General features: G+C 53.7%; 1 protein-coding gene across 3 annotated transcripts in view; it reads left to right on the top strand.

The window, feature by feature from the left end:
* The window catches only part of SCARB1 (scavenger receptor class B member 1), a 66841-nt gene that overhangs the window by 21242 nt on the left and 17960 nt on the right, over positions 1-27639 (top strand). For all 3 annotated transcript variants that reach the window (XM_046025736.1, XM_046025735.1, XM_046025737.1), the window contains 6 exons: positions 14463-14620; positions 16518-16659; positions 19713-19916; positions 22388-22483; positions 23407-23522; positions 25426-25592. In XM_046025736.1, coding sequence (XP_045881692.1) covers positions 14463-14620; positions 16518-16659; positions 19713-19916; positions 22388-22483; positions 23407-23522; positions 25426-25592 — 883 coding nt within the window. The remainder of the gene's footprint in view (positions 1-14462; positions 14621-16517; positions 16660-19712; positions 19917-22387; positions 22484-23406; positions 23523-25425; positions 25593-27639) is intronic.

The following is a 27639-nucleotide window of genomic DNA, read 5'->3' as shown; positions in this document are numbered from 1 at the left end:
ACAAACGGGGCAGGGACTTATTAGAGATTTTTCCGGAAAAGATGCATGAACGAATGCAAATGAAAACCACAGCGATCCCACCGCACACCCATGAGGATGGCTAGTACCCAAAACCTGGAAGATCGCCAGTGTTGGCGAGGGTGTGGAGAAACTGGTGCCCTTGTGCCCTGTCGGTGGGGATGCGGCATGGCGAGGCTTCTGTGGAAACCCGGGCTTGGGTTCCTGGAAAAGTTAAACACAGAATTAACATATGATGCAGCCGTTCTCCTGCTGGGCCTGTGCCCCCAAAGAATGGAAAGCGGGGATGCGGGCAGGTTATTTGCACACCCATATTTGTAGCTGCGTGACCCCAGCAACACAGGTGCCCACAGACAGAGGAGCGGACAAAGTGAGGTCTCTCCATCCGCTGGAATGTGATTCAGCTTCGAAACAAAGCTGTTCTGTGCGCCCTTCCCCAACCATGGATAAGCTCGGGAGACCTGGTGCTCAGTGATAAGAGCATCTGGCCGTAAGAGGACCCACACCACAGGAGTCCGCTCACACGGGGCAGCCAGAGGGGTCCCAGGGACAGAGACAGGATGGGGATGGGGGTGCCAGGGGCCCAGGCGCTGGTGTTTCCTGGAGACAGTGTGGGCAGGTGAGAAAGTTCCAGAGATGGATGCACAACACCGTGGATTTGCTTGATGCCACTGAAGTGTGTCCTTAAAATCAGTGAAGATGGTAAATTTTTTTTAAAGATTTTATTTATTCATTTGACACATCACAAGTAGGCAGAGAGGCAGGCAGAGAGAGAGGAGGAAGCAGGCTCCCCACTGAACAGAGAGCCCGATGCGGGGCTTGATCCCAGGACCCCAAGATCATGACCCGAGCCGAAGACAGAGGCTCTAACCCACTGAGCCACTCAGGCGCCCCGAAGATGGTAAATTTTATGCTATTAAAAAAAAACTGTGGGGCGCCTGGATTCTAGGTAGAGAGACGAGGTCCGCTCAGCTGCCCAGAAATTCCCTGGGGGGTGCACCCCTTGCGCTTGGGTCCATTTTGGGAGGTGAGGGAGGGGGGGTTCATTGGTGGGTCGGTCCCTACCCAGGCAGGAAGCTTCCTGGGACCCCCAGGAACACCAGGTGGTTCTGACCTCTGCTGTCCCCCATCTGTCCCCCCACTAGGGAACCTGCTGGCTTTTTGAGGGGGGCTTTGGCCCCCCTGGTGTTGGAAGAACACCCCTGGTTCTTACACCATCCCAGGGCCAGGGAGGCTGGCCTTCTGGGGCTCCTTGGCCCCTGATGTTCCTGGCTAGGGGTGTGGCTGGCTGAGATCTGTTTGGAGGTGTGCCTCAACTGAGGTCTGACACCATTGTGTCACTGTCAAGCAAGGCTATCCTGTGGTCAAGCAAGGCTGTCCTTGTGGTCGCTGAAGTCAGGAGGGGGCAGCGGCAGGCCCGCAGCACGTCTGCAGCGGAAGGAAGGCGCTTGTTGTCCTTTGTGACTTCTTTGTGAGAACAAAGGCCCCCCACTGCACAACTTAAAAGAAGCCACCCAGAGTGTGTCCTGCCCTGGGTTTCTTTTAAGGCAGTCAGGCTGCAAGTCAAGTGTGGGGTGGAGGGTGTGGTGTCCTACGGGGAGGGGGCGGGAGGGGATGTGGACCCAGCATGCCAGGTGGTTTAAGAAGACAGTGGGGCTCTGTCACCGTGGGATCTGGTCCACCTTGTCCGGCTAGGGTCTGGTGCTCTGGCTGCAGGCAAGAATGTTCCAAAAAGGAAGAGGCACCTGGGCGGCAAATGTCACTCTGCCCTGGCACAAGGGTGTTGCCAGGTGTGGAGGGGGCTGTGTGGGAGGAGGCCGCATATCTCCTAGTGGGTGTGGGAAGCAGGACACTGGTCCCCCAGAGTTGTCTGCATCCTAATCCTGGAATCTGTGAACCCATTAGCTCATGTGGCAAAGGGGACCTGACAGATTCTATGAAATCACAAGTCTCCAGGTAGGAGGTGATTCTGGGTTTTCTGGGTGGGCATGTGACTTTCTTAGCATTGTCCTTATGGCCTCATGATGGCTGCCACAGCACCAGACATCACACTGTCCCGTATATCATTCAAAGCCAGAAGGAGGGAGGACTCTGTTCTTTTATAGTCACAATGGTCCTTAGAAGAGAGAGGGAGGGACGTCCGAGAGGATGTGATGATGAGGGCAGGGTTTGGAGGGACAGACCAGGAGCCAAGGAGCATGGTGGCTTCTGGAAGCTGGATCAGGCAGGGAAGTGGATTCTCTCTGAGAGCCTCCAGAAACAACCAGCCCTGCTGACCCCTTGATTTTAGCTCCGTTTTGGGGTGAGACCCACTTTGGATATCCAACCTTTAAATTGTAAGAGGCCAAATTTGTGATGTTGTAGACGTGTACGTTTTTGACAAAAACAAGTTGTCAAAAACAACTTGTCAAAGCAGCGCCAGGAAACTGACCCAATGAGTCTGCTTCCACTAATGCCGGAGAAATAAAATGACGAATTCTGGTTTGGGGTTAAGCAAAATATTTAAACTTAAAATAATACTGTGGGCTTTAATATATTTATTATTGTAAGCATTTCAGTATTGTTTTCAACAACTTTAACGTTTGGGAAAGACATAGGTGGGCCCACAGTTTTACTTTTGCCTCGAGCTCTGATACGAGCTGACCAGCAGGCTTGTGAGGGGGTCTGATTTGCTATGAAATAACTTTCTATTTTAGAACAGTTTCAGACATCTAGGAAAACTGGGGAGAGAATACAGAGTTCCCACGTTCCTCAAGCCCTGTGTCCCCCACTCACATCGCTTACTACGGTCCATACTCTGTTTGACTTTCCTTAGTTTTTCCTTCCTACCCTTTTTCTGCTCCGGAAGTCCATCCAGGAGACCACATCACATCTGGTTACAGCGTCCCCTTGGGCTCCTCTGGGCTGTGATGGTTTCTCAGACTTTCCTGGTTTTTGGTGACCTGGATAGTTCAGCGATTTTAGAGGATGTCTCTCTATTGGGATTTGTCTGATGTTTTTCTTGGGATTAGACTGGAGTTCTGAGTTTTTGGGAAGAAGACACAGAGGCAATGTGCGCCTCTCACCATATTATGTCAGCACGGTGTCGCTGTTGGCGTAGGTCCTGTTTCTAGTCCCTTTTGCACAGATGAGAAACTGAGGCCCAGGAAGTTCTGCCGGGCTCCTGCTGGGAGGGGGCAATGGGCAGGTTGAGGAGAATGCAGGGAGGCAGGTGTGGCTGTCGGGTTGGGGCCCCTCTGCTCGTAGGGATGGCTCCACACCTCTTCTCTTTCTCCTGGGTCCCCGACAGCCTCCTCGCTGGTCTCCTGGAACTCAGGTCTGGTGGGACGCCAGCATCTAACTGGGCCTCTGTGGGCTGAGGCTTTGCTTACGACCTTCCAAGTGCTCTCCTCTGCTTGCCACATTTTTGTTTTATTTTTTCTTTCTAAAAATCAGAATTTAACATCCGTACGGGGAGGTACACAATATCGGTGTAGTGTAGACGGTGAATTTTCATATAGGTTTGCCGAGCTCATCTGGATCACCTGCATATGGCTGTCCTCCACCCACCCTGTCGGTGCCAACCCTGGGGTACCGCTGTCCCCCACCTCTGTCACCAGAGATCGGCTTTACCCGCTGGACGGATCGTCGCGAGAATGGATTCCTGCTGCCCGTTCTCCTAGGTGCCCAGCTTCTGTTGGTTGGTTCCGGGCTTGGTTCATCCGTGTCATTGTGGCATCCAGGGTCCACTCCTTTTCTCTGCTGGGTGGCATCCTGTGGTGTGAATGTCACCCTTTTCATCCTTTCCCTTGTCTGTTGACATCTGTGTTTCCAGCTTGGGGCTGCTGTGGGCACTGGTAGACACGGCATTTGTACATGGATGGACCTGTGTTTTCATTCCTTGGGGGAAGCCCTTGGAGGCAGCCTGCTCTCTCTTGTGGGGCAGAAGTCTCTTCCACTTTCTCAGATAATGACGACGTTTTCCAGTGACTGTACCTCTTATGCTTGCACAATACGGTGTGCGAGCATTCTAGTTGCTCCATTCCAGGCCAGCGATGCCGTCGTCAATCTTTTTTGTGTTAGCTATTCTTGTGTAGGCTGGAGGATCTCACTGAGTTTTATGGACATTTCTCTGATGACTAGGCTGCCCAGGATGGGTGGGGTGGCTCCATGAAATCAGGGGATCTTAGTCTCCTATCTTTCCACTCCACCGTCATTTGTTTGTGGTTTCTGTTCTCAAGGCTGCCTCATGATCCAGTGTGGTTGCTCTAGCTCCGTCCATCATGACTGCGGTCTAGGCAGCAGACAGGGGGACTTGTCAAAAAATATATAGGAATTCCTAACATTGATAACACCAGGAGGATAAAGCAGGGCATAGAATAGAGATAAAGCAGTGGATAGAATGTGACTGCGGAAGGGCTGTTTTAGAAAGGATGGTCTTCTTTTCCTTTTCATTCACTGCTGTAGTCTGCAGACTTAGAGCCTGATGGGTAGTGGGAGCTTAGTAAATATTGTTGAGGGGATGAAGAATATTCAGGGAAGGGTGCATTGAGAAGGTAGGTTTAGAGTTAAGAAGCGAGGGGGTCACCAGTGAAGTCGTGGGAGGGAAGATTGCCCCAGAGGCACAAGCAGTCAGTGCAAAGGCCCTGTGGCAGAAGCTTGCCTGTTAGGGCTCCCCAGCAAGGAGTGTGGTGTGGCTGGAGCAGAGTGAGCCAGGTGGTTGATAAAGGGAGGAGTCATTGCAGTGGTTATAGAGAGCCTTGTAAATCCCTGTCAAGGACTTGGATTTTATTCTGAGGTAGATAGGGAGCTGTGGGAGGTGTTTGAGCAGGGGAGTGACATGAGCTGACTTATCTTTTAAAAGTATAACTTTGATCCCATGGGGAGAGCAGGCCAGGGGCAAGAGGAGAAGCTGGAGAACCAGTGACGAAGTTAGTGCGTTGGTCCAAGCAAACAGTGCTGGATGCCGGGTGGTGTTGGAGAGAAGTGGACAGAGTCCAGGTGCCTCTCAGAGAGAGAGCAGCCAAGACGGAAGGGTGTTAAGTGGGAGGGAAGTTGAGGAGTCAGGGATGGCTCAACTTCCTCGCTGAAGAAACTCACCCCATTGTCTTAGCAAACCACTCGGGTTTCCTATAAAAAGCTTTTCTTTTATTTGCCTTCCCTTTAAAATCAAAAGAGGTTGGAACAGTAGCCAAGGGTGTGGTGTTCCCAGGTTCCAGACTGACTCAGCCGGTGCGGTCCTCCCTGAGCTCCAGGGCAGCCTGGGGCAGGGCGCGCCTCCAAGCCCAGGGATGCAGGAGGTAATCCGGGGTGGGCGGGGTGCTGGTCCCGTCTCCAAACTGGGCCGTGTGTGCCAACTGGCCTCCTGGCTCCCGGGCTCGGAGGTGTGTTTCCTCTGGAGTCTGTTTCTTATCACCAGGGGAGGGATTAGGTTTTGCAATTCCGTGGTGAGGTCAAGTTAATGATTGTTCTGTGAAGCTTCCCTGAGCCCCGGGAGCAGTGTGAGGCCGCGCGTGTGTGGGTGCAGAACCAGCAAGCTGGTCTCTCCCTCTCCCTGTGACTTCGGTGTGTTCCCCAGCTTCTCGGGGGCAGAGTCCCGTGTTCTTTCTCTCTGTGTCTTTAAATTCCTACCATCACATCTAGCACAGGGTGGGTGATTGTGCATGGGATGAGTGCACAATCATAATTGGATCAGGCAGGCTTGTCTAGGCAGCTTTGGAGGACTTCATGGAGGAGGTGGCACCTGCTGAGTGGGGTTTTGGACTTGGGTGTCGGGGGCATCCTAAGCATGGGGGCAGGGACCGTGGGAGGCCGTGAGCTGAGCCACCTTTCCAGAGTGGACTTGGGTGGGAGAACAAGGTGATGCCTTGAATGCCGAGCACAGGAATTCATACTTGAAGGTGGACGGCAGCCCAGTGATCATCACGGCTGCTTCATATTGAGCACCTACTGCATGTGCTTGCTGTATACTGACCCTAAATCTCATCCATGGCTCTGCCAGGTGGGGTCTGTTCCAATTCCCATTTTACAGATGGGAAAGCTGAGGCCCCGGGATGTTCCTGGAGGCCTCACAGATGGGAAGGTGGAGGTGGGTCCAGTCGGGTCTGGCCACTGTGCCGCTTCTAAGAAGATACTGCAAACCCGGAAAGTGAGTGCTGGTGTGTGATGTGAAATTTTCTAGGGGCCCCATTTAAAAAGAGCCACATAAAAAAAGGAGTAAGAAACAGGTGAAATTAGTGTTATTTTTTTTTTAAAGATTTTATTTATTTATTTGACGGACAGAGATCACAAGTAGGCAGAGAGGCAGGCAAAGAGAAACGGGGAAGCAGGCTCCCTGCCCAGCAGAGAGCCCGATGTGGGGCTCAGTCCCAGGACCCTGAGATCATGACCTGAGCCGAAGGCAGAGCCTTTAACCCACTGAGCCACCCAGGTGCCCCGAAATTACTGTTATTTATCCAAGATACCCACTCAGCCTGTGGATCAAAATAAAACCAATCATTGACGAGATAAATGTATACTCTTTTGCTTTTTTTTTTTTTTTTGGACAAAGCTGGCCTGTAGCTGATGCCTGGGCCCAGCTCCGCAGGACTGGCCCGGTGTTGGGTGTTCAGGTCCGGGCCACGGCTGGCGGCTGCTGGACTGGACAGGAAGGTCCACCCCGATGTCCAGCCCGGTGCTCCCGGCGCACCACCAGCCCCTCCTGCGGACGGGGGATTTCTGGGTCACCCGGGCTGTATGCCTTGGGGATTTCTATACTGAGCTTTTTGAAACAGAAAAGCCCGCCCACGTGTGTGTTGATTAAATGAAAAATAAAAGATCCCACTCCTGGAGATGGCACACCTGTCCAGAATAGCTGAAATTTTTTTTTCCTTAACATGCCAGTTGCTTCTGGAGACTGCAACTTCTCATTCAGCATCAGTTGGAATGCCGCCTCCTCTGAGAGGCCCTCCTGGACTGCTCTGTTGGACAGACCGGCCCCGTCCCACTCCATCTGGCTTTATTCCTTCCCAGTCTGCGTCAGGGCCAGATGTTCCGTCCCACGGGGATCTGCTGATCAGGGCCCTTGCTGGTTTCTTCTCTGGGGCATCACTGTGCTCACAATGCCGCTGGGCCCCCGGCACATGCCCAGTGAATCTTTGGGGTACCGGGGCATGGTTGGAGTGTGTGGTGAGTCTTTCCACGATTGTCTGGGGGCCGGGAGGTTATCCCGATCTTCCTGCCTGGCAGCGAGTTGGAGGGCCCTCGTGGGGGTCCGTGGGCGTGCCGAGGAGCACGGGGGTGGGGCCGGAGCCTCCTGCCGAATCCTTCCCGGTTCCCCCTGGCGTCAGGAGGGTGCGGATGGGCCCTGGGAGCTTTGGGCCAGGATGCCAAGCTGGGTGGGTGTGGGTTCAAGTGACACTCTGGTCACTTAGCTTTGCCTTGACCTTAGCCCCTGTATTGGGCTCAGCAGTGCCCACAGCACCCCCCCCCCCCGAAAAAAAGTTATGTCCCGAGTTCTAACTCCTGGTGCCCGTGAATGTAACCTTATTTGAACATAGGGTTTTTGTGGATGAAATTAAGGTGAGAAGCCCTCTCTCACCCCAGCCCCAGGTGTGACTTTGCTAGAGCAGCCCCGGGGGAACGCGGAGGCCTCCCGGCCAGCGAGGTGTGCTGGGTGAGGGTTCCCGAGTGTGGTGTTTGCCGGGTTCTCGGACTTCCTGGCTCTTGGGATCTGGTGGGAAATGCTTTTCTGGTCTCTGAATGAGGTCACATGCTTTCACCACTGGTGGCCAAGGGACAGTGAAGGCTCTGGGAGTCACGAGGCCCCTCTCAGCCTCTGCCTGCTCCCTGTTCACGGCTTATCCCAGCCACATGCTGGAGGCCAGCCCAAAGAGCAGCAGGCGCGTGAATCCCTGGCCTCTTCCTGCCTTCCCTGTACCTCTCTGTGAAGGGCAGGGCTGACCCAGGATCCCCGCCCCGCCCCCTCCCGCCCTCCCAGGCCTCTCTGAAAGGCAGAACTGACCACCGCTCCCCGTCTCCACGTTGGGACTGCTGTTCTGTCCCTCCCTAGGCAGTGTCTGGGTCTCCTCCCTGCCCAGCCTGGGGAGGAGATGGGGGCAGATGGAGGAGCCTGGGAGCCCACCCTTGGATGGAGGGGGGCCTGGCTGTGAGGTTGCAGCTCACGAAGCCAGAGAATTTTACCCCATTTGTAATTTTAAAGATTGACTTAATTGAAACAGACTGATAGCTAAAAACTAATGTATGTGACATTGTCATTTTTGCCGTCCCATGTCTCCTGAACTGCTGCTCCAGCTCAAGCTGGGCCCCAAATAGGCCATGCTCTCTATGTATTAAAAAAAAAAATGCTCTCAAGTAGGAGCTATTTAAAACATATTCAAAGGAGGAAGCCGATAACCACTCTCTGGCCATTTCCAAGTCAGTATTAGTCATTCCAGAGTTCATACTGCTTGTTGGCTCAGCAAAAACGTGCGGAGTGTCTGCTGGGTACCAAGCAGTGAATCAATGAGCAAAGCCGATGAAGGTGCTGTTCTTGTGAGACTCTGACCCAGTGGGGAGACAGAGGACAGTAGATGTAATTATAGGCGACAAGGACCAAGGGAAACGCAGCAGGTGAAAGGGAGTTTTAGGGTGGATCAGATGAGAGATTTGCCTACATGGCCACCTTGGGAAGAACATTAGAGGCAGAAAGTGCAAAGGCCCTGGGGCAGAAGTTTGCATATATACGGGACAGCAGAGTGCCAGTGACTGGGCTGAGTGAATGACAGGGATGGGGCAGGATGCAATGCCCAGAGAAGCCACAGGGGCCAGACCAGGCCACTATTAAGATGGCAGCTTCTGTGTTCATTTTATTTTCAAGACATCAAAGGTGGCACATTAGTTTGTATGTTTGACAAATTCCTATAAAGAGGCCTGACTGACTGCGTCTTTCTGCAGCTTGTCTATTTTCACTCACGTCCTTGCAACTTCCCCCAGCAGGTCTGGTCCGTTCCTTCTGCCTGCTGGGACGTGCGCAGAAGCCCAGCTCTGCGTGGGCTGCAGAATGGTGGGGGTGGGCGGCGGCCCGTGTCTTGCTGCCGGGACGGGAGAGGATAGGAATTCCGCGTCTCTCTGCGCCTTGTGTTAGCGGACTCACAGATTCTGTCCTGTGACTGGCTCCCGTCACTTGGAGTCCTGTCCTCCGGCTTCATCCGTGTGCGGACCTGCCTTCCCCGTGAAGACTGAGTCACGTCCTCGGATGGCAGTGAGCACAGGTGTGCTCAAACACACACCTTTTAACCGGTGTGATGAAAACGTTCTGTCTCTTGATTTTTGGTCGTTCAAGGGAGGTGTAGGCATTTGATAAAAGTCGAAAAGCAGGCGTGTTATGGACACAGCATGGAAACATGATGCCAGGGGAGAGGAGCCCCGTGGGGTCTCTCTTGCGCCTCTGCCTGTTTTAAGAAGGTGGGTGATATGGACGTAAACGGACGACTCGTGTCGGATGCTTCTGTGTATTGGAAAAAGGCAAATCCGCGGATACAAAGTAGACGCGGGCGTGTGCCAGGGGCTGGGGGAGCGACGTGACTGCTAGTGGGCGTGGGGTCTGGTTTTGGGGTGATGAGTGTGTTCCGGGCTTTGGCCGTGGTGGTGTTTGCACAGTTCTGCACGCACATCCACACCCTTGAATTGGACCCTAGAAGTGGGTGAACTATGGTATGTGAATCGTACAACCTTAAACCATCCAGAAATTGTAGCATCATGTTTTCACGGTTCATCGAGAACGTTCCTCCTTTTTAAGTGTGCAGCCTGATGCCTTTTCTCTCTCTCTCTCCCTCTCTTTTAAAAGATTTTATTTATTTGACAGAGAGACACAGTAGAGAGGAACACAAGCAGGGGGAGTGGGAGAGGGAGAAGCAGGCTTCCCACAGAGCAGGGAGCCCGATGCAGGGCTCGATCCTAGGACCCTGGGATTGTGACCTGAGCCGAAGGCAGACGCCTAACGACTGGGCCACCCAAGTGCCCCCCAGATAGTCTCTTGATGCCGTTTTGCAGTCGGTCGCCTACCTCGCCGTAGCCCTGTGGCCACCACTGATCTGGTTTCTGTCCCGGTGGTTTCCCTTTTTCCAGATGTTCTGTGGCCAGACTCAGGCAGTGCGTCTCTGTTTGCTTTGCTTGGGGCTTTTGTTACTTAGCATGTGCCCTGGAGGCTTATGCTGGGGCTAGCAGCCGGTTCTGTTTGTGATAGAGCAGTGCCCCCCATTGTTTCGTTATGTGGTGGTTTATTTCACTGGAGTTGTTTTTAAACATGTTCTGAGACCGTATTTGTTATTGATGGGCATTTAGGGAGCCACTGTTTCCTGGCCGGGTCACAGGCTGCAGCCCTGCCAGGAATTCCCTCCTGGTCGTCTTTCCCTGGCCAAGTCCAACTCCCTTCTCCAGTGCTCGGCTCCCACATCCCCTCTTCCAGGCAGCTCTGCTGACTGTCCAGGAATGGGCTCGGCGGGTCTGGTGGGAGGAGAGGCAGTGGCGTCCTGCGAGGGCTCACGTGGGCCATCTCTTCCAGTCTTTGTGTTCCGGGCCGTGGTCTTTGACCTTGGGGGAGGGGGTGGGGATCAAGTCAGCCACATCAGGTGATAGGCCGGGAGCCTGGCAGGCAGTGCTATCTAATCCGCTGCCCGGTTCAGTTGCCTCTGCTCAGACTCAGATCACAATCAGTGCAAAGTCTGTTCCCACCTGTGGGTGGGGGTGGGGCATGGAAGGGATGGGGAGGAAGAGGAGTCGGGCACTCCCTGGCTGACCGTCCAGACCCCCGGGGCTCTGCCATACCCTGCTCTAAGCACTTCACCGGAACAAACTCATTTCAGCCTCACACCGGCTCTGTCGTGCTCGTTTTGTGGATGAGAAGACTAAGGCTCACAGAGCAGCGTGACTCTCGGTCGCCCAGCCAGAGGGCAGAGCTGGGTCGTTGAATAATTCCTCCCTGTGAGCGGGTGCCCAGAGAAGGGGGTGGACCCCTCAGATCCTGGAAGCCCCTTCTCTTGGAGAGAGAGAGGGACACATGGCTTTATCTGGTGACACATTTCTCTGACCGTGATTTGTCCCCAAAGCAGAGTGAGCCGGAGAGGGGAGGAGGGATTCCAGAATTCTGAAGACATCTCGGTCCAGCTGAGAAACAGGGCTGGGGAGCGAGGCAGGAACTGGAAACTATTCTGTTTTGTTTTGTTTTATTTTATTTTATTTATATGTTGAGAGAGAGTGAGAGCGAGTGGACACGTGGCACGGGGAGAGGGAGAGAGAATCCTAAGTAGGCTCCCCGCTGAGCACAGAGCCCGATGATCACAACTGAGCTGAAATCAAGAGCTGGACACTTGGGGCACCTGGATGGCTCAGTCGTTCAGCGTCTGCCTTCGGCTCAGGTCGTGATCCCAGGGTCCTGGGATCCAGCCCTGCATCGGACTCCCGGCTCAGTGGGGAACCCACTTCTTCCTCTCCCACTCCCCCTGCTTGTGCTCCCTTTCTGTTAAATAAATAAAATCTATCTATATTTATTTATTTGTTTATTTTAAACATTTGTGTATTTTTTTAAAGATTTTTATTTATTTATTTGACACACAGAGAAATCACAAGTAGGCAGAGAGGCAGGCAGAGAGAGAGGGGGGAAGCAGGCTCTCCGCTGAGCAGAGAGCCGGATGCGGGGCTCGATCCGAGGACCTTGAGATCATGACTTGAGCCGAAGGCAGAGGCTTTAACCCACTGAGCCACCCAGGGGCCCTTGTGTATGTTTTCAAAAGAATCTCTTCTGTTTGTTTTTTTTAAATGATTTTATTTATTTATTCGTGAGAGACAGAGAGAGGCGCAGAGGCAGAGGGAGAAGCAGGCTCCCCACTGAGCAGCGAGCCTGTTTCGGGACTCCATCCGAGGACCCTGGTATCATGGTCTGAGCTGAAGGCAGATGCCCAGCCGACTGAGCCACCGGCGTGCCCCAGAAACTGTCTTTTTAAAAACCACTTAATTGAGGTATGACTGACATTTTAAAAAACAGTCCAGGGGCTCCTGGGTGGCTCAGTGGGTTAAGCCTCTGCCTTCAGCTCAGGTCATGATCTCAGGGTCCTGGGATCGAGCCCCGCATCGGACTCTCTGCTTAGCGGGGAGCCTGCTTCCCTTCCTCTCTCTCTCTGCCTACTTGAGATCTCTGTCTGTCAAATAAATAATAAATAAAATCTTAAAAAAATAAAAATAAAACCTTTAAAAAACAACTGTCCATATTTAATGTGTACAACTGGATGAGTTTGCAGATAAGACACCCTGGGAACCGTCCCTGCAGTCTACGTGTGAAGATACCCATCACCTCCCAAACTCTCGGAGTGATTGCTATGATTGTTTTAGTTATGCAAGACGAGTAATCCCAGAGATCTACTGAACCCCAGAGTGTCGTCACTTAACAAGGTTGCATCCAAGGCTCAAATATTTGCTAAGAGGGTAGATCTTACCTTACATGTTTTCATCACACACACACACAAACGAAGGAACTGGGACAGAAGTCGCATTTCCTCCTGGCGGAGTTGTCTGTGGAAGCCAGGACAGGTGGCCGACCCCTAGTTACTAGCCCTGTGTGTGTCTTTTCAGTGGGGAGGGGATGGCGGAGAAGGCGTGACGGGACCACCTCCCTCTGTTGCTCCTCCCTGCGCACCTGCTGAGGATTTGAGGATTTCCGTCCTGGGTTGACCACACTCCGGCCCAGCAGCCTCTCGCCTGAGGTTGAATTCCACGCGCCGAGCCTGTGCCCACGGGGCCTGGAGGGTCCTGGTGTTGCAACTGCTGTGTGGGGCCGGGGGAAAGCCACCCAGCTGCGCCGCGCCTCGGTGTCCCCCTCAGAGACACAGGAGGTCACCTTCCTTCGGGAGATCAGGCCGGTGAAGTGCCAGTAGGTGTGGCAAAGGTGTGGGGGGTGAGCGGAGGTGTGTCTTAGATTGGCTCCGGGGTGTGCTCGATTTCGAAAACCGAATTGTTGCTATTCAAACAATACCACGATCCCACAGATTCTTTGCTGCTTTGTTCACATCACGTTTATCAGTCGCTTTTATTTGCATGTGTTAGAGGCTCAGGTTGTAAGAATGATCGTGCGGCTTCCATAGCTGGTAGGAAGATGTGTTGATCTATGAATTATTATTATGATACCCTGGAATCCGGATTTTATGGGACATCTTCCATTTTTTTATTCTTGGCAATGAATTCAGCTTTTCTTCATTTAAATGTCATGTTGGTGAAATGAGAAATGGCTGAGGCTACTGGCGCCCATTGTATAGGTGGGGAAACTGAGGCTCAAGAAGGGATTGTCTTGCCCATGTGGCTTTGGGGTCTAGCTGCCTCCAGATCCACTCCTTCCCAGAGTCTGCTGGCTGGGGACATGGGGCCAAGCTGGATCAGGCAACTCCTATCTTCTGCCTCCCCCCGGAGCCCCTGTCCTTTGGTTTGGGCACAGTAGAGTTGGCTGGCTTTGTTCTGGAAGGCCATGTTCAAAGGAACATGGGAGGTGATATAAGCTACCCTGTACACCTCACTCTGTGGTATCAGTGTCTATCTGATGGGCTGGGCACTCTGCCCCACCCAGACTTTGAGCCTTGTGGTGCCCGTGATGTGGCCAGGCCAGGGTGGGGGGGAGGATTGGGTGGTCCTGGGGGGACCTCCCTGTGACACAGGGACTTGCAGAGCTGAAGAGCCATGAAGGGATGAGAGGCCAGTGTATCTGATAGACAGGCTGCAGACCTGTTTTCTTCTGCTCTGTCTCAGCACCACCCTGCCTCAGGGCCTTTGCACTGGCCTTGCGTCTATGGGGGATTACCCCCCACCACCAAATCCTGGTGTTCCGCTCACTGCCTTTTGAGTGTGTGTGTGTGTGTGTGTGTGTGTGTGTGTGTGTGTTCATTCTGTCTTTGCTTGTGTTTCCCCCGTGTGACTACTCTGTTTGAAGTTCCAAGTCCTCCTCCCCATCCCTGCCTCTCACACAGCACACATTGTACTTTCCTGTTTAATACCTGCCTTTCCCTTGCTAGATTAGAGACCCCACAGAGCTGGGGAACGGGGTCTGTCTTGTTCACTCTTTTGTCCCCAGCCCTTGGAAGAGTGCCTGGCATATGGTAGGTGCTCAGTAAACGTTTGTTGAATGAATGAATGATACATTTGGCCACCTGAAGCCCATATTCCTGGAGTCCAGTCCCAGCTGCCTCCTGGTCTCTGATCAGGCTCCTATTACTAGAACACGTTTACAAAAGTAGCAGCCGGGATATGTTCCCTGTGGACTGACCCTTGGGGGAGCAGCATGTGTGGAGAGGTTTCTCTCCGCTCGGGGACCATCCCCTAACATGCCAGTGGGACTGAGCTGTGCAGGCCGGCTCTGGGCAGCCGTTCTAGCCGCATGGTGGGGTGGGTCCTGGTGGCGGCCCCACTCACCCTCCTCACAGTCGTCTTTGTTTTTCCCCCTGCAGAATGTGCGCATCGACCCCAGTAGCCTGTCCTTCAACATGTGGAAGGAGATCCCTGTCCCCTTCTACATGTCCATCTACTTCTTCGACATCGTCAACCCTGACGCCATCCTCCTGGGGGAGAAGCCGCAGGTGCGGGAGCGCGGGCCCTACGTGTACAGGTGAGGACGGACGGGCCTGGACTGGGCCTCCCAGGTGGGCCGTCTTAGCGGGTTTGGACCCCATTTTACAGATGAGGAAACTGAGGCCCCCCAGGAGTGGGGGGGTTTGCTCAGGGTCAGTCTGCTTTTCCCAATCCCGTGTTCTCGTGGTTGAGACTGTGCACTGTGCAAAGCGATCTCTTGGGTTTAAACTGTGGCTTTCTGGGGGCACCTGGGTGGCTGTCATTAAGCAGCCACCTTCGGGTCTGGTCGTGATCCCAGGGTGCTGGGATCGAGCCCCGCATGGGGCGCCCTGCTCAGCAGGAAGCCTGCTTCTCCCTCTCCCACTCCCCCTGCTTGTGTTCCCTCTCTCGCTGTCTCTCCCTGTCAAATAAATAAATAAAGTCTTAAAAAAAGGAAAAACAAAAAACTGTGGCTTTGTGGTTGCAGGCAAGGGGCGTTCCTTCCCCGGGCCTTAGTTTCCCCATCTGTAAACTGGGGATGACAGTCTCCACCATGGGGTGGTGGTGAGGACTGGATGAGGTAGTGGGAAGCCCCAAGCACAGAGCCTGGCACGCAGTGAGCGTCCTGTAAACATTTGTTGCTGGCGTGTCCTTACCACACCTGCCCCGGCCCCTTTGCTGGATCGTGGTCTTTGGGAGAGCGGAGCAGGTTTCCGAGAGATGAGGGAGGACCGTTCCGGGATAAGGCCTGATTCCCGGCTCCTGTCCATTTTGCCCTTGGGGATGGCCCCTGTCACAGAACTCCCGTCCCTGCCAGGCTTGTCCATGGAAGGCATCTGTGTCAGAGCTGGGCCTGACTTGCCAAAGTTCATGTTTATTTCTTCATTCCGGAAGCGTTTTCTGGGCACCTCCTGTGGACTAGGCACTGTGTCAGTCCCTATTAAAGGCAGACCCAGGCCCCCGCCCCAGAGAGCTGACATCGATGGGAGAGAGTAAACTCATGGACACATCAGGTGGCCATAAGTGTGGTGAGAGCAAGGAGGGGGAAGCAAGGAGGGTGCCAGAGGGAGGGGTGTGGGCAGGGTTGGGCTAACTGGAGGGTCATGGAGGACCTCTGCCAAGGGGACACTCCCCTAAACGTGGGTGGTGAGAGGGAGGTGCCACTGTGTGAAGATGTAGGGGGTCCCCCAGGTAGAGCTGGCAGCTGGTGCAAAGGCCCTGAGGCAGGCAGAGTCTGGTAGTCTGGGAAGGAGGAGCCCTGAGTGGCTGGTGTGGTATGAGTGAGGGGGAAGGTGGCCGAGAGGAGGCCTGAGCGTTGGACGGGCCGGTGGTGAGGATCTCGGAGGCCACATTTAGGAGCTTGATTTGATCCTGTATGCAGAGGAGGGCTGTCGGGAAGAGACAGACATGAACTGATTTCTCCTTTTCGAAGATTCTCTGGCTACTTTGTGGAGAATGGATAGCAGACAAGAAGGAATAATGGTGGCAGCGGCGTAAAGCCCCCGAGACTTGTGCGGTGCCTCCTGTGCCGCGGGCTGCTACTTGGTGGCTTGACATGGGCTGACCCACTCAGGGCTCACCACAGCCCTACAGAGTGGGGCTTGTTATCACCCCCATTTTATAGATGGGAAAATGGAGGCCCTGGTAGTAAGTGATGGAGACAGGTTGGGAGCCTGGGCCCTCTGTCTCCAGAGTGCACATTCCGAACCACTGTGCTGTGCTGTCTCCCTCGGAGAAGCAGGCGCATGCATGGGGGAGGCTGCTGTTAGGGATGGTGGTCCCTGGCCAGGGGGAGGGGTGTGTCGGGATCTGGGTGCTCTGTGGGATAGCTCTGATGAACCTCACAGAGGCCTGCAGTGGGCTGAGGGCAGGCAGGTGAGGGCCTCAGGGCTCCCGGCGGGTGCCCTGTCCCTGTGCCACTGGGGCCTGCTGATCACCGGCTTCCCCGCCTGCAGGGAGTTCAGGCACAAGAGCAACATCACCTTCAATGACAATGACACGGTGTCATTCCTTGAGTATCGGAGCTTCCAGTTCCAGCCGGACAAGTCCCATGGCCTGGAGAGCGACTATATCGTCATGCCCAACATCCTGGTCTTGGTAAGGCTGCCCCTTGGCCGTGTCCCTTATCCAGCCCTCATCCTTGTCCCTGGGGGTTTCCATCTCTCTTCCTGCCTGTCCCCCTTGCACGGGCCACCCCGCAGGGAGGGGGACGGGGGGCAGCCTGCAGTTTATGGGACCCTAAACCCATGCGAATCCTCCTGTCTCGGGTTTGGGGGTACCGCCCAAAGTCCTTGTCTTTCCCGTCTGAGTCTACAAATCTAGACTCAAGAGGTACTAGTGGGGGACTACACAGGGCTCCCCCAGGCCACGTCCTCGTCTGGCCTCTTCGCAGGCAGGGCCTCCGTGCTCCGTAGGTGAGAGTCATAGTTGTAGCTGGACTTACTGACCTTTGGCCCTGTGCGCCCGGATCCCCGATCCCACCTGGGGGCTTCCTGACTCGCTGGGAGGGCTCACGGACAGCGGACGGTCCCGCCTGTGGCTCTGATTTATTACAGCGGAAGGGTGCGGAACCAAAAATAGCAGAGGGAGAAAGCGCGTGGGGTGGAGGCCAGGTTCCCGCCTCCAGCGTCTTCTCCCAGGGGAGCCGCACAAGATACCCTTAATTCCCCCAGCAACAAGTCGTGACGGCGCCCGGGAAGGGTTGTCACCAAGGAAACCACGAGAGACTCCGTGCCCAGGGTTTTTATTGGGGGTGGTCACGGCGGCCTGCACCTTCTGCCTGGCACGTACCAAAGTCCAGATCCCCAGAAGGGAGGCAGGTGCTCAGCGTAAAGCGTGCCGTTTGTACACACGGTGCAAACCCCGTGAGCCACCCCCCCCATCAGTCAGAGAGTGGTGGGGGCTCCCTCGAAATCCCAGGGCCTGGATGCTGGTTGAGGGCCAGCCTTGCCGGCAGTCCTTTCTAGAAAGAGTGGCCTCAGGCCTGTTGGGTTAACTTCTTGCTAACACTGTGTTAGCACTTAGGGCTTGGGGCCCTTACACGTATTACCTGTTAACTCGTCGGTGACCCTGGGGCTGGCGCTGGGCTGTGCTCTGGATCCGAGGCGGGCTCACCTGCCGAGTCCACTGGACGGACAGAACGAAAGAATAAACACACCTCGCAGCCTTACAGCTGCATCCCTCCCCCCAGCTCCATGCGTGAGTATTGCCAGTGCAGTCACCTGTCCCCACCGACGAGGCTGGCAAAGACTGCATGATCGCGCCCCGGGCGGCACGAGCATTCGTGGAAACAGACACTCTCGCATGTTCTCGGGACGCACGGAACCGGTGTGGGCAGCGGGAAGGGGGTGACGGTAAATAGGAATCGCACACGCCTTTGACCTCAGAAACTTCGTCTATAGGAATGTGTCCTCTGGGTAGAACCGCACAGATAAAAGATGTTTGCACTCAAGGATATTCAGTGCCGCAGCATCGTCGGAGCAAGCTTCTAGAAACAACCTGGAGGTTGCTCCGTCGTCTTTCATTGTGGTGATTTATTACAGGGTGGCCCGGAGAGGGCCGTGAGGTCTAAGTGAGGGACGGCAAGGTGCAGAACGCACGCACGGCGCTACAGCGTATTATTTCTTTATTTACTTATTTTTTAATGTTTCGAGCAGAGCGGGCAAACTTCCGTAAAGGGCCAGATACTAAATGTGTCAGGCTTTGAGGACCACCTGATCTCTGTCGGAACTGCTGATGCAAAAGCCGTCAGATGCAAACCCAAAGGAAAAGGCGTGACGATGTTCCAGTAAAACTTTATTTCATATAATTTTCCTGTTTCTTCCAACAGTCTTTTTCACTTCCCCAACTATTTGAAAAAAATATATATATATATATTTTTAAAGATTTTATTTATTTGCTTGACAGAGATAACAAGTAGGCAGAGAGGCAGGCAGAGAGAGAGAAGGGGGAAGCAGTCTCCCTGCTGAGCAGAGAGCCCGATGCGGGGCTGGATCCCAGGACCCTGTGATCATGACCTGAGCCGAAGGCAGAGGCTTTAGCCCACTGAGCCACCCAGATGTCCCTATTTGAAAATATATTAAAAACAAATTCTTAGGTCTCTGACTGTACAAAAATGGGTGGTGGGCTGGCAGTGGCCCACGCACCATAGTTGGCTGGTCTCTGGTGTGGGTGTCCCTAGAGGAACACCTAAGAGCCCATAGCAGTGGGTAGCCTTGAGGGAGAAGAATGCAAACGGGAGGGTCAGGGGTTGGAGAGGGACATTTATTCTATAGCCTTTTGTGATTTAAAAAAAAAAATCGTGTGTTTATTGCCTTCTCAAAAATGATTATAATGGTAAGGAGATCCCCTGGTGAGTTCCCAAGGAACCAGACCTCGTTGGCCCAGGTTTTAGGAAATGCTGGCTGTGTTCACTTTCCCACTTTTGGATGAGGTGCCTTCAAAAAAATAAACCAAGTGCCAAGATGGTATCTCCAGAGGAAAGAGGAATTAGAAAATAAATTCACCTGCATCCTCAGCACCCAGATATTGGGGAGAACAGATCTTTGGGACACTTGGTGTTTGAGAGGGAGATATCAGGAAGTAGAGTTGAGTCTTCATTAAGATTGTTTTGGTTGCGAGGTGACAATGAAAGGTGCTCCAAAGTGGCCTAAGCAAAAAGGGAACTTATGGGCTCATGTTACTGAAAGGGTGAGGTTTCAGGTGTGGCTTGATCTAGGGTGCAAATCGGGTTACCCAGATCTGTGCCCTGCTCTGGTGGACCTCAGGGTGGATACAGCCTTCAGGGAGGGCAGCAGGAAGCTCTCCTTGCTACCTGAAAGCCCCAGGGGAAAGTTTCCCGTGTCTTATGGCTCTGACTGAGCCACATTACACATTCTCAAGACAGTCACTGTAGCTGGAGGGAAGAACATTTCTGATTGGCCAGGCGCCTGCCATGTGCCCACCTCTGCAACTGGGGATGGAGTTGACTTCACCTAAATCCACTAACACAGGAGGTCCTGTTACTGAAGGATTAGGGAATCTTCCGGGGACCTTCCTAGGCCTGACGTTCATATCCCTTGATGAACTCTGCTTCAGGCCTGGCTTAAAGTCCAGGACGCATGGACCCGTTGTGTCTAGCCTGTAACGTGCGCTGTCCCCTCGCTCTGCAGGCCGCGGCGATGATGATGGAGAATAAGCCCATGAGCATGAAGCTGATCATGACCTTGGCGTTCAGCACGCTGGGGGAGCGCGCCTTCATGAACCGCACTGTAAGCGAGATCATGTGGGGTTACGACGACCCCCTCATACACCTCATCAACAAGTACCTCCCAAACGTGTTTCCCTTCAAGGGCAAGTTTGGGCTATTTGCAGAGGTAAGCGTGGCCCAGCAACAAGTCCGGGGCCTGGAAATGGGGGCTGGGATCAGGGAGGTGGGCGATGGGTTATAAATGGCAGAAAACCCAACTCAGACTGGCTTAAGAGAAATAGAGAATGTATTGGCTCATATGTCTGAAAACTCGAGGTAGAGATGGAGAGGCAGCCTGACCCAGGCTCAGAAGATGTGATCTGGCTGAGCGTGGACTGCTGGGGGCTGCTGCCGGGAGAAGGGGGAGAGGCTGCTGGGGAGAAGAGTCAAGGATGTTAATTAGGACTTTGCTCTGAGCTGCCTTGTTTCTTCCTTCCTTCCTTCCTTCCTTTCTTTCTAAGATTTTATTTATTTATTTATTTGAAAGAGTGTGAGAGAGAGAGCGCACATGAGCAGGGAGAGGGGTAGAGGGTGAAGGAGAGGCAGACTCCCCTCTGACCAGGGAGCCTGACAAGTGGGCTCGAGGACCAGACCCTGAGATCATGACCTGAGTTGAAGGCAGACGCTTACCCGACTGAGCCACCAGGTGCCCCTGCCCGCTTTTTTCTTCATCTTGACCCCTGGTCACCTGGTAGTAGCTGGGCTCCTGAGCCGTGATCTGATGCAGAGTCTGACCCCCTGACTGTGGCTCCCTCCACCAAAGGTTTGGGTGAGCCCTCTGGGTTACTCCAGAATCAGCCTCCCCTTTGGGCTCTGATGATCTGTCTTGGGGGAAGTGGAAGGAGAAATTATGTTTCTATACTTGGCACATGATAGATAGTACATTTTTAACCAGGATGATGGGTTCTGAGTTTGGATAAGTTGGCAAGTTTGGAGCGACAGGATTCTTTTGAACGCATCTTGTAAACTTGTATACACATTAAAGTTATTACAAAGTGAGTAGCGTTTGGGTATAACGGAAACCCTGAAATAACATTCCAACAGTGACTATCCAGTGTTGACGTGGCTTCTTCATATCCTTCGGGGATCTAGAATTCTACCGTGCTCTGCCATCCTTGCGGTGTGGTTTTCGTGCTCCAGGTTACCACATGGCCCAGTATGGCTGCTAAAGCACCAGCTACCACACCCACATTCCAGGAAGCACAAGAGGAAGGAAGATGGGGATGGTTGGGGATGGAGAGGCAGGCAAGGGAGTTGAGGACAAAGCCGCATGTCCCAGTTGTCTCCCTCCTTGGGAGGGAGAAAACCAGTTTCTACTTTCCTTTGGCCAAAACTTAGTCATGTGGCCACACCTTAGAAATGTAGCCTTTTAGCTGCTGTGCTGATGCCTTGAGTAAGGTTTGGGTTTTGTTATGAAGGAGTGAGGGGAGGATATTTTGGATACTGACTGGCAGTCTCTGATATACTTTGTCTATACTGATTATTATTCTAGTGTCCTTCTGGGGAAGCCTTTGTTATTATTATTGATAATAATATTAATAAAGAGTAGCATTTGGAGTTCCTACTATTTTTCAGGCACTGCTTAACAGTGTTGACACACTCACTTTTTCTCACTCCCATTGTCTCCAGGCTCCTGTTACTGTCCTCATGAAGCTCAGAATAGACAGGTGACATGACACAGACATTAGGAGGCCAGAGCAGGGCTTCAAACTGGTCCCTGCCCTGGAGCCTGTTTGCCCAACTAGTCGGTAATCTGTTTCGCCATTTGGCTGCTAAACAACCCTACTGAGTTCTTAACGTGTTTTCCGTTCCTCAGCCTCCTCAGGGGGAACACGGTGCTTCTAGATTTTGCCCCATGGTTTGTATGCTCTGTGTGTCTTTGCTGTTAATTAGGCATCCGTCTCTAGGAAAGAACCTCAGGGCGCCGAAGCCTGGGGCTTCCGATCCAGAAAATGCTCAGTAAGCCTCGGGTCCTGTATCGGTTAGGATAGACCAGGTTGTGCTGTGTAACAAGCAGCTCCACAATGTCAGTGGCTTGAACCAGTGAGATGATTCCTTGTTTGTATGCTACGTCTGTGTGGGTGACCAGGGGGCCCTCTGCTCTTTTTGGTCACTCAGGGACCCAGGCTGAGGGAGGCAGCAGCTTGGTACACGCTTCCACGACCCCTACGCAGTGGCAGAAAGAATGGTGACCTGTGCATGCGCTAGTCCTAAACTTTCCATCTGGAAGTGGCATGCCCCCATCTGCTTCTTTTTCCTTGATTGGAGAGGTCACATGGCCATACTTCATTTTTAGTTGCAGGGAGGGGGTCATTCTGCTATCATCTGGGAGGAGAAGCCGACTCTCCTTGAGTCAGGAAGGGAAGGTGGGATTCTTCCTAGGAGGGACGCTGCCACCCAGGGAGTCCCCCTTCTAGAAAGCCCTCCTCCTCTTGGTCCCCAGGCACTGGGGATGTAGCAGTGAACATGATATCGAGGCCCCTGTGCTCTGGGTGAAACGGGGAATGGCCTCGAAATGGGTGGGCTTGAGGGCCAGGCCCCAGGGCCTTTGCCCCTGTCCTGAGGCTTAAACATGCTGGTCTGTGTTGCCGTCCACAGCTCAACAACTCCGATTCAGGGCTCTTCACCGTGTTCACGGGGGTCAAAGACTTCAGCAGGATCCACCTCGTGGACAAGTGGAATGGACTCAGCAAGGTGAGGGCAAGGGCAATGGCCCTCCTCTCCGGGGCTGGGCGGGAGCAGAGGGGACGGGGGTCACCCGGCTGGTCACCTGCATACGCCTTGTCCCTCTTACAACTCAGGAAGGTGGTCACATCTGTGATGTGACCCCCGGAGTCGGGGGTTCTACCTGTGCTTAGGGCTCAACTAGCTCTTGGTTCCCGATGGATGGGTGGGGAATGGAAACTCTACTTATTTGGCGCCTAGTGTATACCAGGAAGTGAGTTATTTCTTTGCTTTTGTTCTTAATTTACGAAAACACTTCAAGAATATGACACTGATGATATAACCACCCATTGCGTTGAAAGATACTACTGAGTAAAAACAAAAACAAAACACCCGAGAATCACAGGAAGACATTCACATAAAAAAACAATAGGGACACATCTCAAGTGCCCTTTGCACCTCTTCCTCCCCTGGCCCTGCTGCTCCCTGGAGCACAGAGGCACCCACGGTGCACGGTATCGGGCACGACCTTCCTGTCCACGTTGGCCCATTCCACGCCTGTATGTGTGCAGAGAAACGTGGTGGGTTTGCTGCTGCTTTGAACACAATGAAATCATATTACGTACATTGTTCTGCAATCTGTGTTTCCCACCTTTGTTGCTTTTTCTCGTTAAGCGTGCCCAGGAACGAGCAGGTGCGCGGGGCCGCTCGCACGTCCCCAGCGCTCACCACGGTGACCGCTGCCAAGACCTGAGCTCTGGGGTCCAGGGACACCCCCATCCGTGCTCAGAATGGCCAGGCCAGGTCCCCGTTTGCAGCCGGCAGTAGCCGTTCCCTGCGGCATCCCTGGCTTGCTATTCAACTGTGCCCCAGGTCGGGCTTGCAGTGCCTGAGAGCACGATTCTGAGAGCTGTGGCTGAACTAAGCGGCTGGGTCTCGTCGCTTGCTCGCAGGTCAGCTTCTGGCATTCGGATCAGTGCAACATGATCAACGGGACCTCGGGACAGATGTGGGCGCCGTTCATGACTCCGGAAACCTCGCTACAGTTCTACAGCCCCGAGGCTTGCCGGTAATGGCTGGGACGTTCCGGGGCCTTCTGGGGCCTCCTAGCAGCGGAAATCAGCTTTGTGGACGCTCAGAGCCTAATTGAGTGGCTTTTGGCGTGCCCTTGGGAAGCAGTTTGGCTCTTTGTGTATTTGTTGGCCCTCGGCGCTGTCCTGAATTGTCCTCAGTTGCGCCACGAAGAGCCAAACTGCTCGTGCTGCTTTGGCAAGACCCAGAGAGGCCCCTGGCAGCGTGGGGCTTGGCGTGGTGGTGGCGGTGGTGGCGGGCAAGAAACCATCGTGTTGTGGGGGGTTGCTGGGCATCAGGCAAGCCTGGGCCCCTGGGGCATCTGTCCAGCTGCCCTCATGTCCACCCGGATGCTGAGAGCTCCCAACTTCTCTCCTGCAACCCTTGCAAACCAGAGTGTGGCCTCAGAGGATTGCTTGCGGCTGATGGATTCCAGGGGCCCCAGAGCAGGGGAGACTAGACCATGGACCCTAGAGCCCGCCTCTGGGTACTGCTCGACCCTCGGCTCCGTTCAGGCTACTCTAGAAAAATCCTTTACTTGGGGTTTCACGGTTGTGAACTCTGACTCCTCTGCCTTCCCGGCAGACCTCTGTGGCGACTGGCTGGGTCGGGCCCTGCGGACACGGTGGGGAGGGGATGGGCCCACTCCCATTCCGTCCTGACCCTGATTGGGGCGGGCGGAGACTCACGCAGACACACGTGCAGCCCAGCATCGGGGAAGCTGAAGTGCCCGTGCGGAGCGTATGTTCCCTTTTTAGAATTAGACATTTGACCCAGAGAAGAGTAGCAAGAGTGTGCCATTCCCCTTGGTTTTGGGAGTTGTTTCCTTTTTGGCCCCAGGTGCCCTGTCCCCAGACCGCCTGATGATAGCTGGCGGTCTCCAACCTTAAGTGGGTGTTTTCTGTAAATAAGGACGTTCTCTTGCGCAATCACGTTACCCTCTCCGGCCTCGTAAGGCTATTGTCTGGGCGGGTGCTGTCCACTCCCAACGTGGGCCTGTCCCCATCTGCAATCTTAAATTTTCGAGTGGCTGTGTTAAAAAAAAAAAAAAAAAAGGAACAAGAAGTAGGTGACCTTAATTTTAATGACAGGTTTTACCCGACCCACTGTATCCAAAATGTTACCATTTCAGTGCGTCAACAGTGTCCTGTGTTACTGAGATGTTTCACATTTTTTTTTCCTATCCAGTGTAGAAATCTGGAATTTATTCTGCACTGACCGCGCATCCCACCCACACGCGCCCCCTTCCAAGGGCTCTGGACCCCTGTGTGACCGTGGCGGGGGGGTGGGGAGAGCGGCACCGTTGTAATTCAGAGTCCAAGTTCAAGTTTCCAAGTTCAAGTTCAAGTACCCTTGAGAAACACAGCTGGGTGAATCGGCTGGGGGAGCCTGCCGCCACAGCTTCAGGAGAAGTGACCGTGGAGTCACCCATCGTGGTGAAGAACGGCAGTCTGATGTGTGAACACGGAGGGCGTAACACATACAAAGGCCCAGGGGCAGGCGGGAGTGCTCCTGAGCAGTCGCCAGGATGCCTGTAGGGTGCAACAAAGGGCAAGCAGGGGCTGGACCTCACGGGAGCTGTCGGGCCGTGGAGAGGATGACGGGTCTTGTCTCAGATGACATTGGAGGCTACTGCAGCTTTAAGGGACATACTCTGGTCTCGTTTTGAAGCTCGGTCTGCTTGGGGAGAACATATGGGCGTGGGCCAGGAGGCAGGAAGAGCCATGAGGAGGCTGTTGCAGTTCCCAGGGAGAGAGATGGTGGCTGCCGCTCCCCCGGGGGGTTGGGGGGCCGGTGGTGCCTGTGGGGAGAAGCGGCTCAGCTGGGGTCACGTTCGGCAGGACCGGTCCAGCCACCACGTTCCAGGTGTCATGCTCCCCTCCCCCGTCTGTCTCCCGCAGGTCCATGAACCTGGTCTACAAGGAGTCGGGGATGTTTGAAGGCATCCCCACCTATCGCTTCGTGGCCCCCAGCACCCTATTTGCCAACGGCTCTGTCTACGCGCCTAACGAGGGCTTCTGCCCGTGCCGGGAGTCCGGAATTCAGAACATCAGCACCTGCAGATTTAGTATGTGCGGGCTCTGGTGGGAGGGGAATGGGTGTGCGCGTTGAGATCTGTCTCTGCCTGGTCTGTGTCATCTCTGGCCTTTTTACTCTTCATAATCCCATTAGGCCGGAGAGAAGGCAGCAGAGAATCTGAAAAGAAAAAAATAATGCCGTGTAGGTCAGTTGCGGTTGTCAGGAATTCCCGCATCCTCAGTGGCTTAGCGATGTAAATGCATCCTCTTAAACAGTTCCAAAGTCCTACACAGGCCTCTGACTGGGTGTTGGCAGGCTGTGCTCCCTCTCTGGAGGCTTGAGGGGCGATCCTTGTGTTTGCCGTTTGGAGGCCGCCAGAATGCCGAAGCTCCTGTCCTCACCGTCAGCAACACCCCATGGCTCCAATCCCACCTTCTGGCCTCATCTCTCCTGTTCCCTCTTCTAGTTTAAAGACCCCAGAGACTACCCCCATCCCGCACCCCCCACCATGCCCCCATGCCAGGATAATCCAGGCCATGCTCCCTGTTTTATTATTTAATTTTCTTTTATTGCTAAAAAGATTTTTATTTATGTATTTGACAGAGAGACACAGCGAGAGAGGGAACACAAGCAGAGGGAGTGGGAGAAGGAGAAGCAGGCTTCCCGCTGAGCAGGGAACCCGATGCGAGACTTGATCCCAGGACCCTGGGATCATGACCTAAGCCAAAGGCAGAGGCTTTAAGCCACTGAGCCACCCAGGTGCCCCTGTTCCCTATTTTATTTATTTATTTATTTTTGTAATTTTTAATTTTTTTAAAAGATTATTTATTTATTTGACACACAGAGAGAGAGATCACAAGTAGGCAGAGAGGCAGGCAGAGAGAGAGGGGGAAGGAGGCTCCCTGCTGAGCAGAGAGCCCGATGCGGGGCTTGATCCCAGGACCCTGGGATCATGACCCGAGCGGAAGGCAGAGGTCTTAACCCACTGAGCCACCCAGGTGCCCCTCATTGGCGTATTTAAATTGGTTTGAATGCCATCCAGTTAAAAGTCACACCGGCCCCATTTCTGATGATCAGCATCGTGTGGGCCCTGAGACTTCTGAACAGGATGGCCTGCACAGAAGGAGAGCACCTTCATTGGGGTAGAAAGGTCTTTTTTTATTTTTATTTATTTTCTAAAGATTTATCTTGAAAGGAGCAGGGAGGGGCACCTGGGTGGCTCAGTGGGTTAAGCCTCTGCCTTTGGCTCAGGTCATGGTCTCAGGGTCCTGGGATCGAGCTCTGCATTGTACTCTCTGCTCAGCGGGGAACCTGCTTCCCCCTCTCTCTCTGCCTGCCTCTCTGCCTACTTGTGATCTCTGTCTGTCAAATAAATAAATAAAATCTTAAAAAAATAATAAAAGGGGGAGAGAGTTAGGAGCAGACTCTGCACTGAACGCTGGGCCCGACTCAGGTCTCAACAGACACCCCCAAGACCCCTCCCAGGCCCTGGCCTGATGTCCAGCAGCACAGCTTTGCCTGCCTTTGGCCTTTATGTGAGAAGAATCATAGCGTGTGCTCCCGTTTTCTCTGGCCCCTTCCACCCGTTATGTCATTGGTGAGGTCCGTGGGCTCTGGGGCTCTTCGCTGCTGCGTGGTGTGCCTCCATGGGAACTCCCCTTAGTCTCCTTACCTCTCCTGCCCTCAAGGGCAGCCAGGTTTCTGTGTTTTGACCATGAGCCTAGTGCTGCTGGAATGTTCCCGTCCATGTCCTTCAGGGCCCCTGTGTCTGCATGTCTGTGACCTTTTGTCTGAAGATAAGGAATACCATACATTTCCCTTGTAGGGTCTTGAAGATTGCTTGGACCTGGAGGACTCTCGCTCCTCACCCTTCCCTCAGATTAGCTCGACAGACCTCCTTGCTGTAATCTATGGTGACCCTGGGCAATTAGGTCTGGTTGGGCGTGCCGTAAAGCTATAAACTAATGACCACTTATTACTCATGCTGTTTTGACATAAAACAGAGAGGAACGCATGCACGTGTGCTTGCTGTTAAAAGAACAGGCGACGAGCGTGCTTACTGTCTGAAGCAAGGGTCAAGGGGATGGACATTGGTC

This window comes from Meles meles, chromosome 12, assembly GCF_922984935.1.
Source record: "Meles meles chromosome 12, mMelMel3.1 paternal haplotype, whole genome shotgun sequence".
Taxonomy (NCBI): Eukaryota; Metazoa; Chordata; class Mammalia; order Carnivora; family Mustelidae; genus Meles; species Meles meles.
The sequence above is the reverse complement of the archived record's forward strand: the minus strand, read 5'-3'. Positions and strand labels throughout refer to the sequence as shown.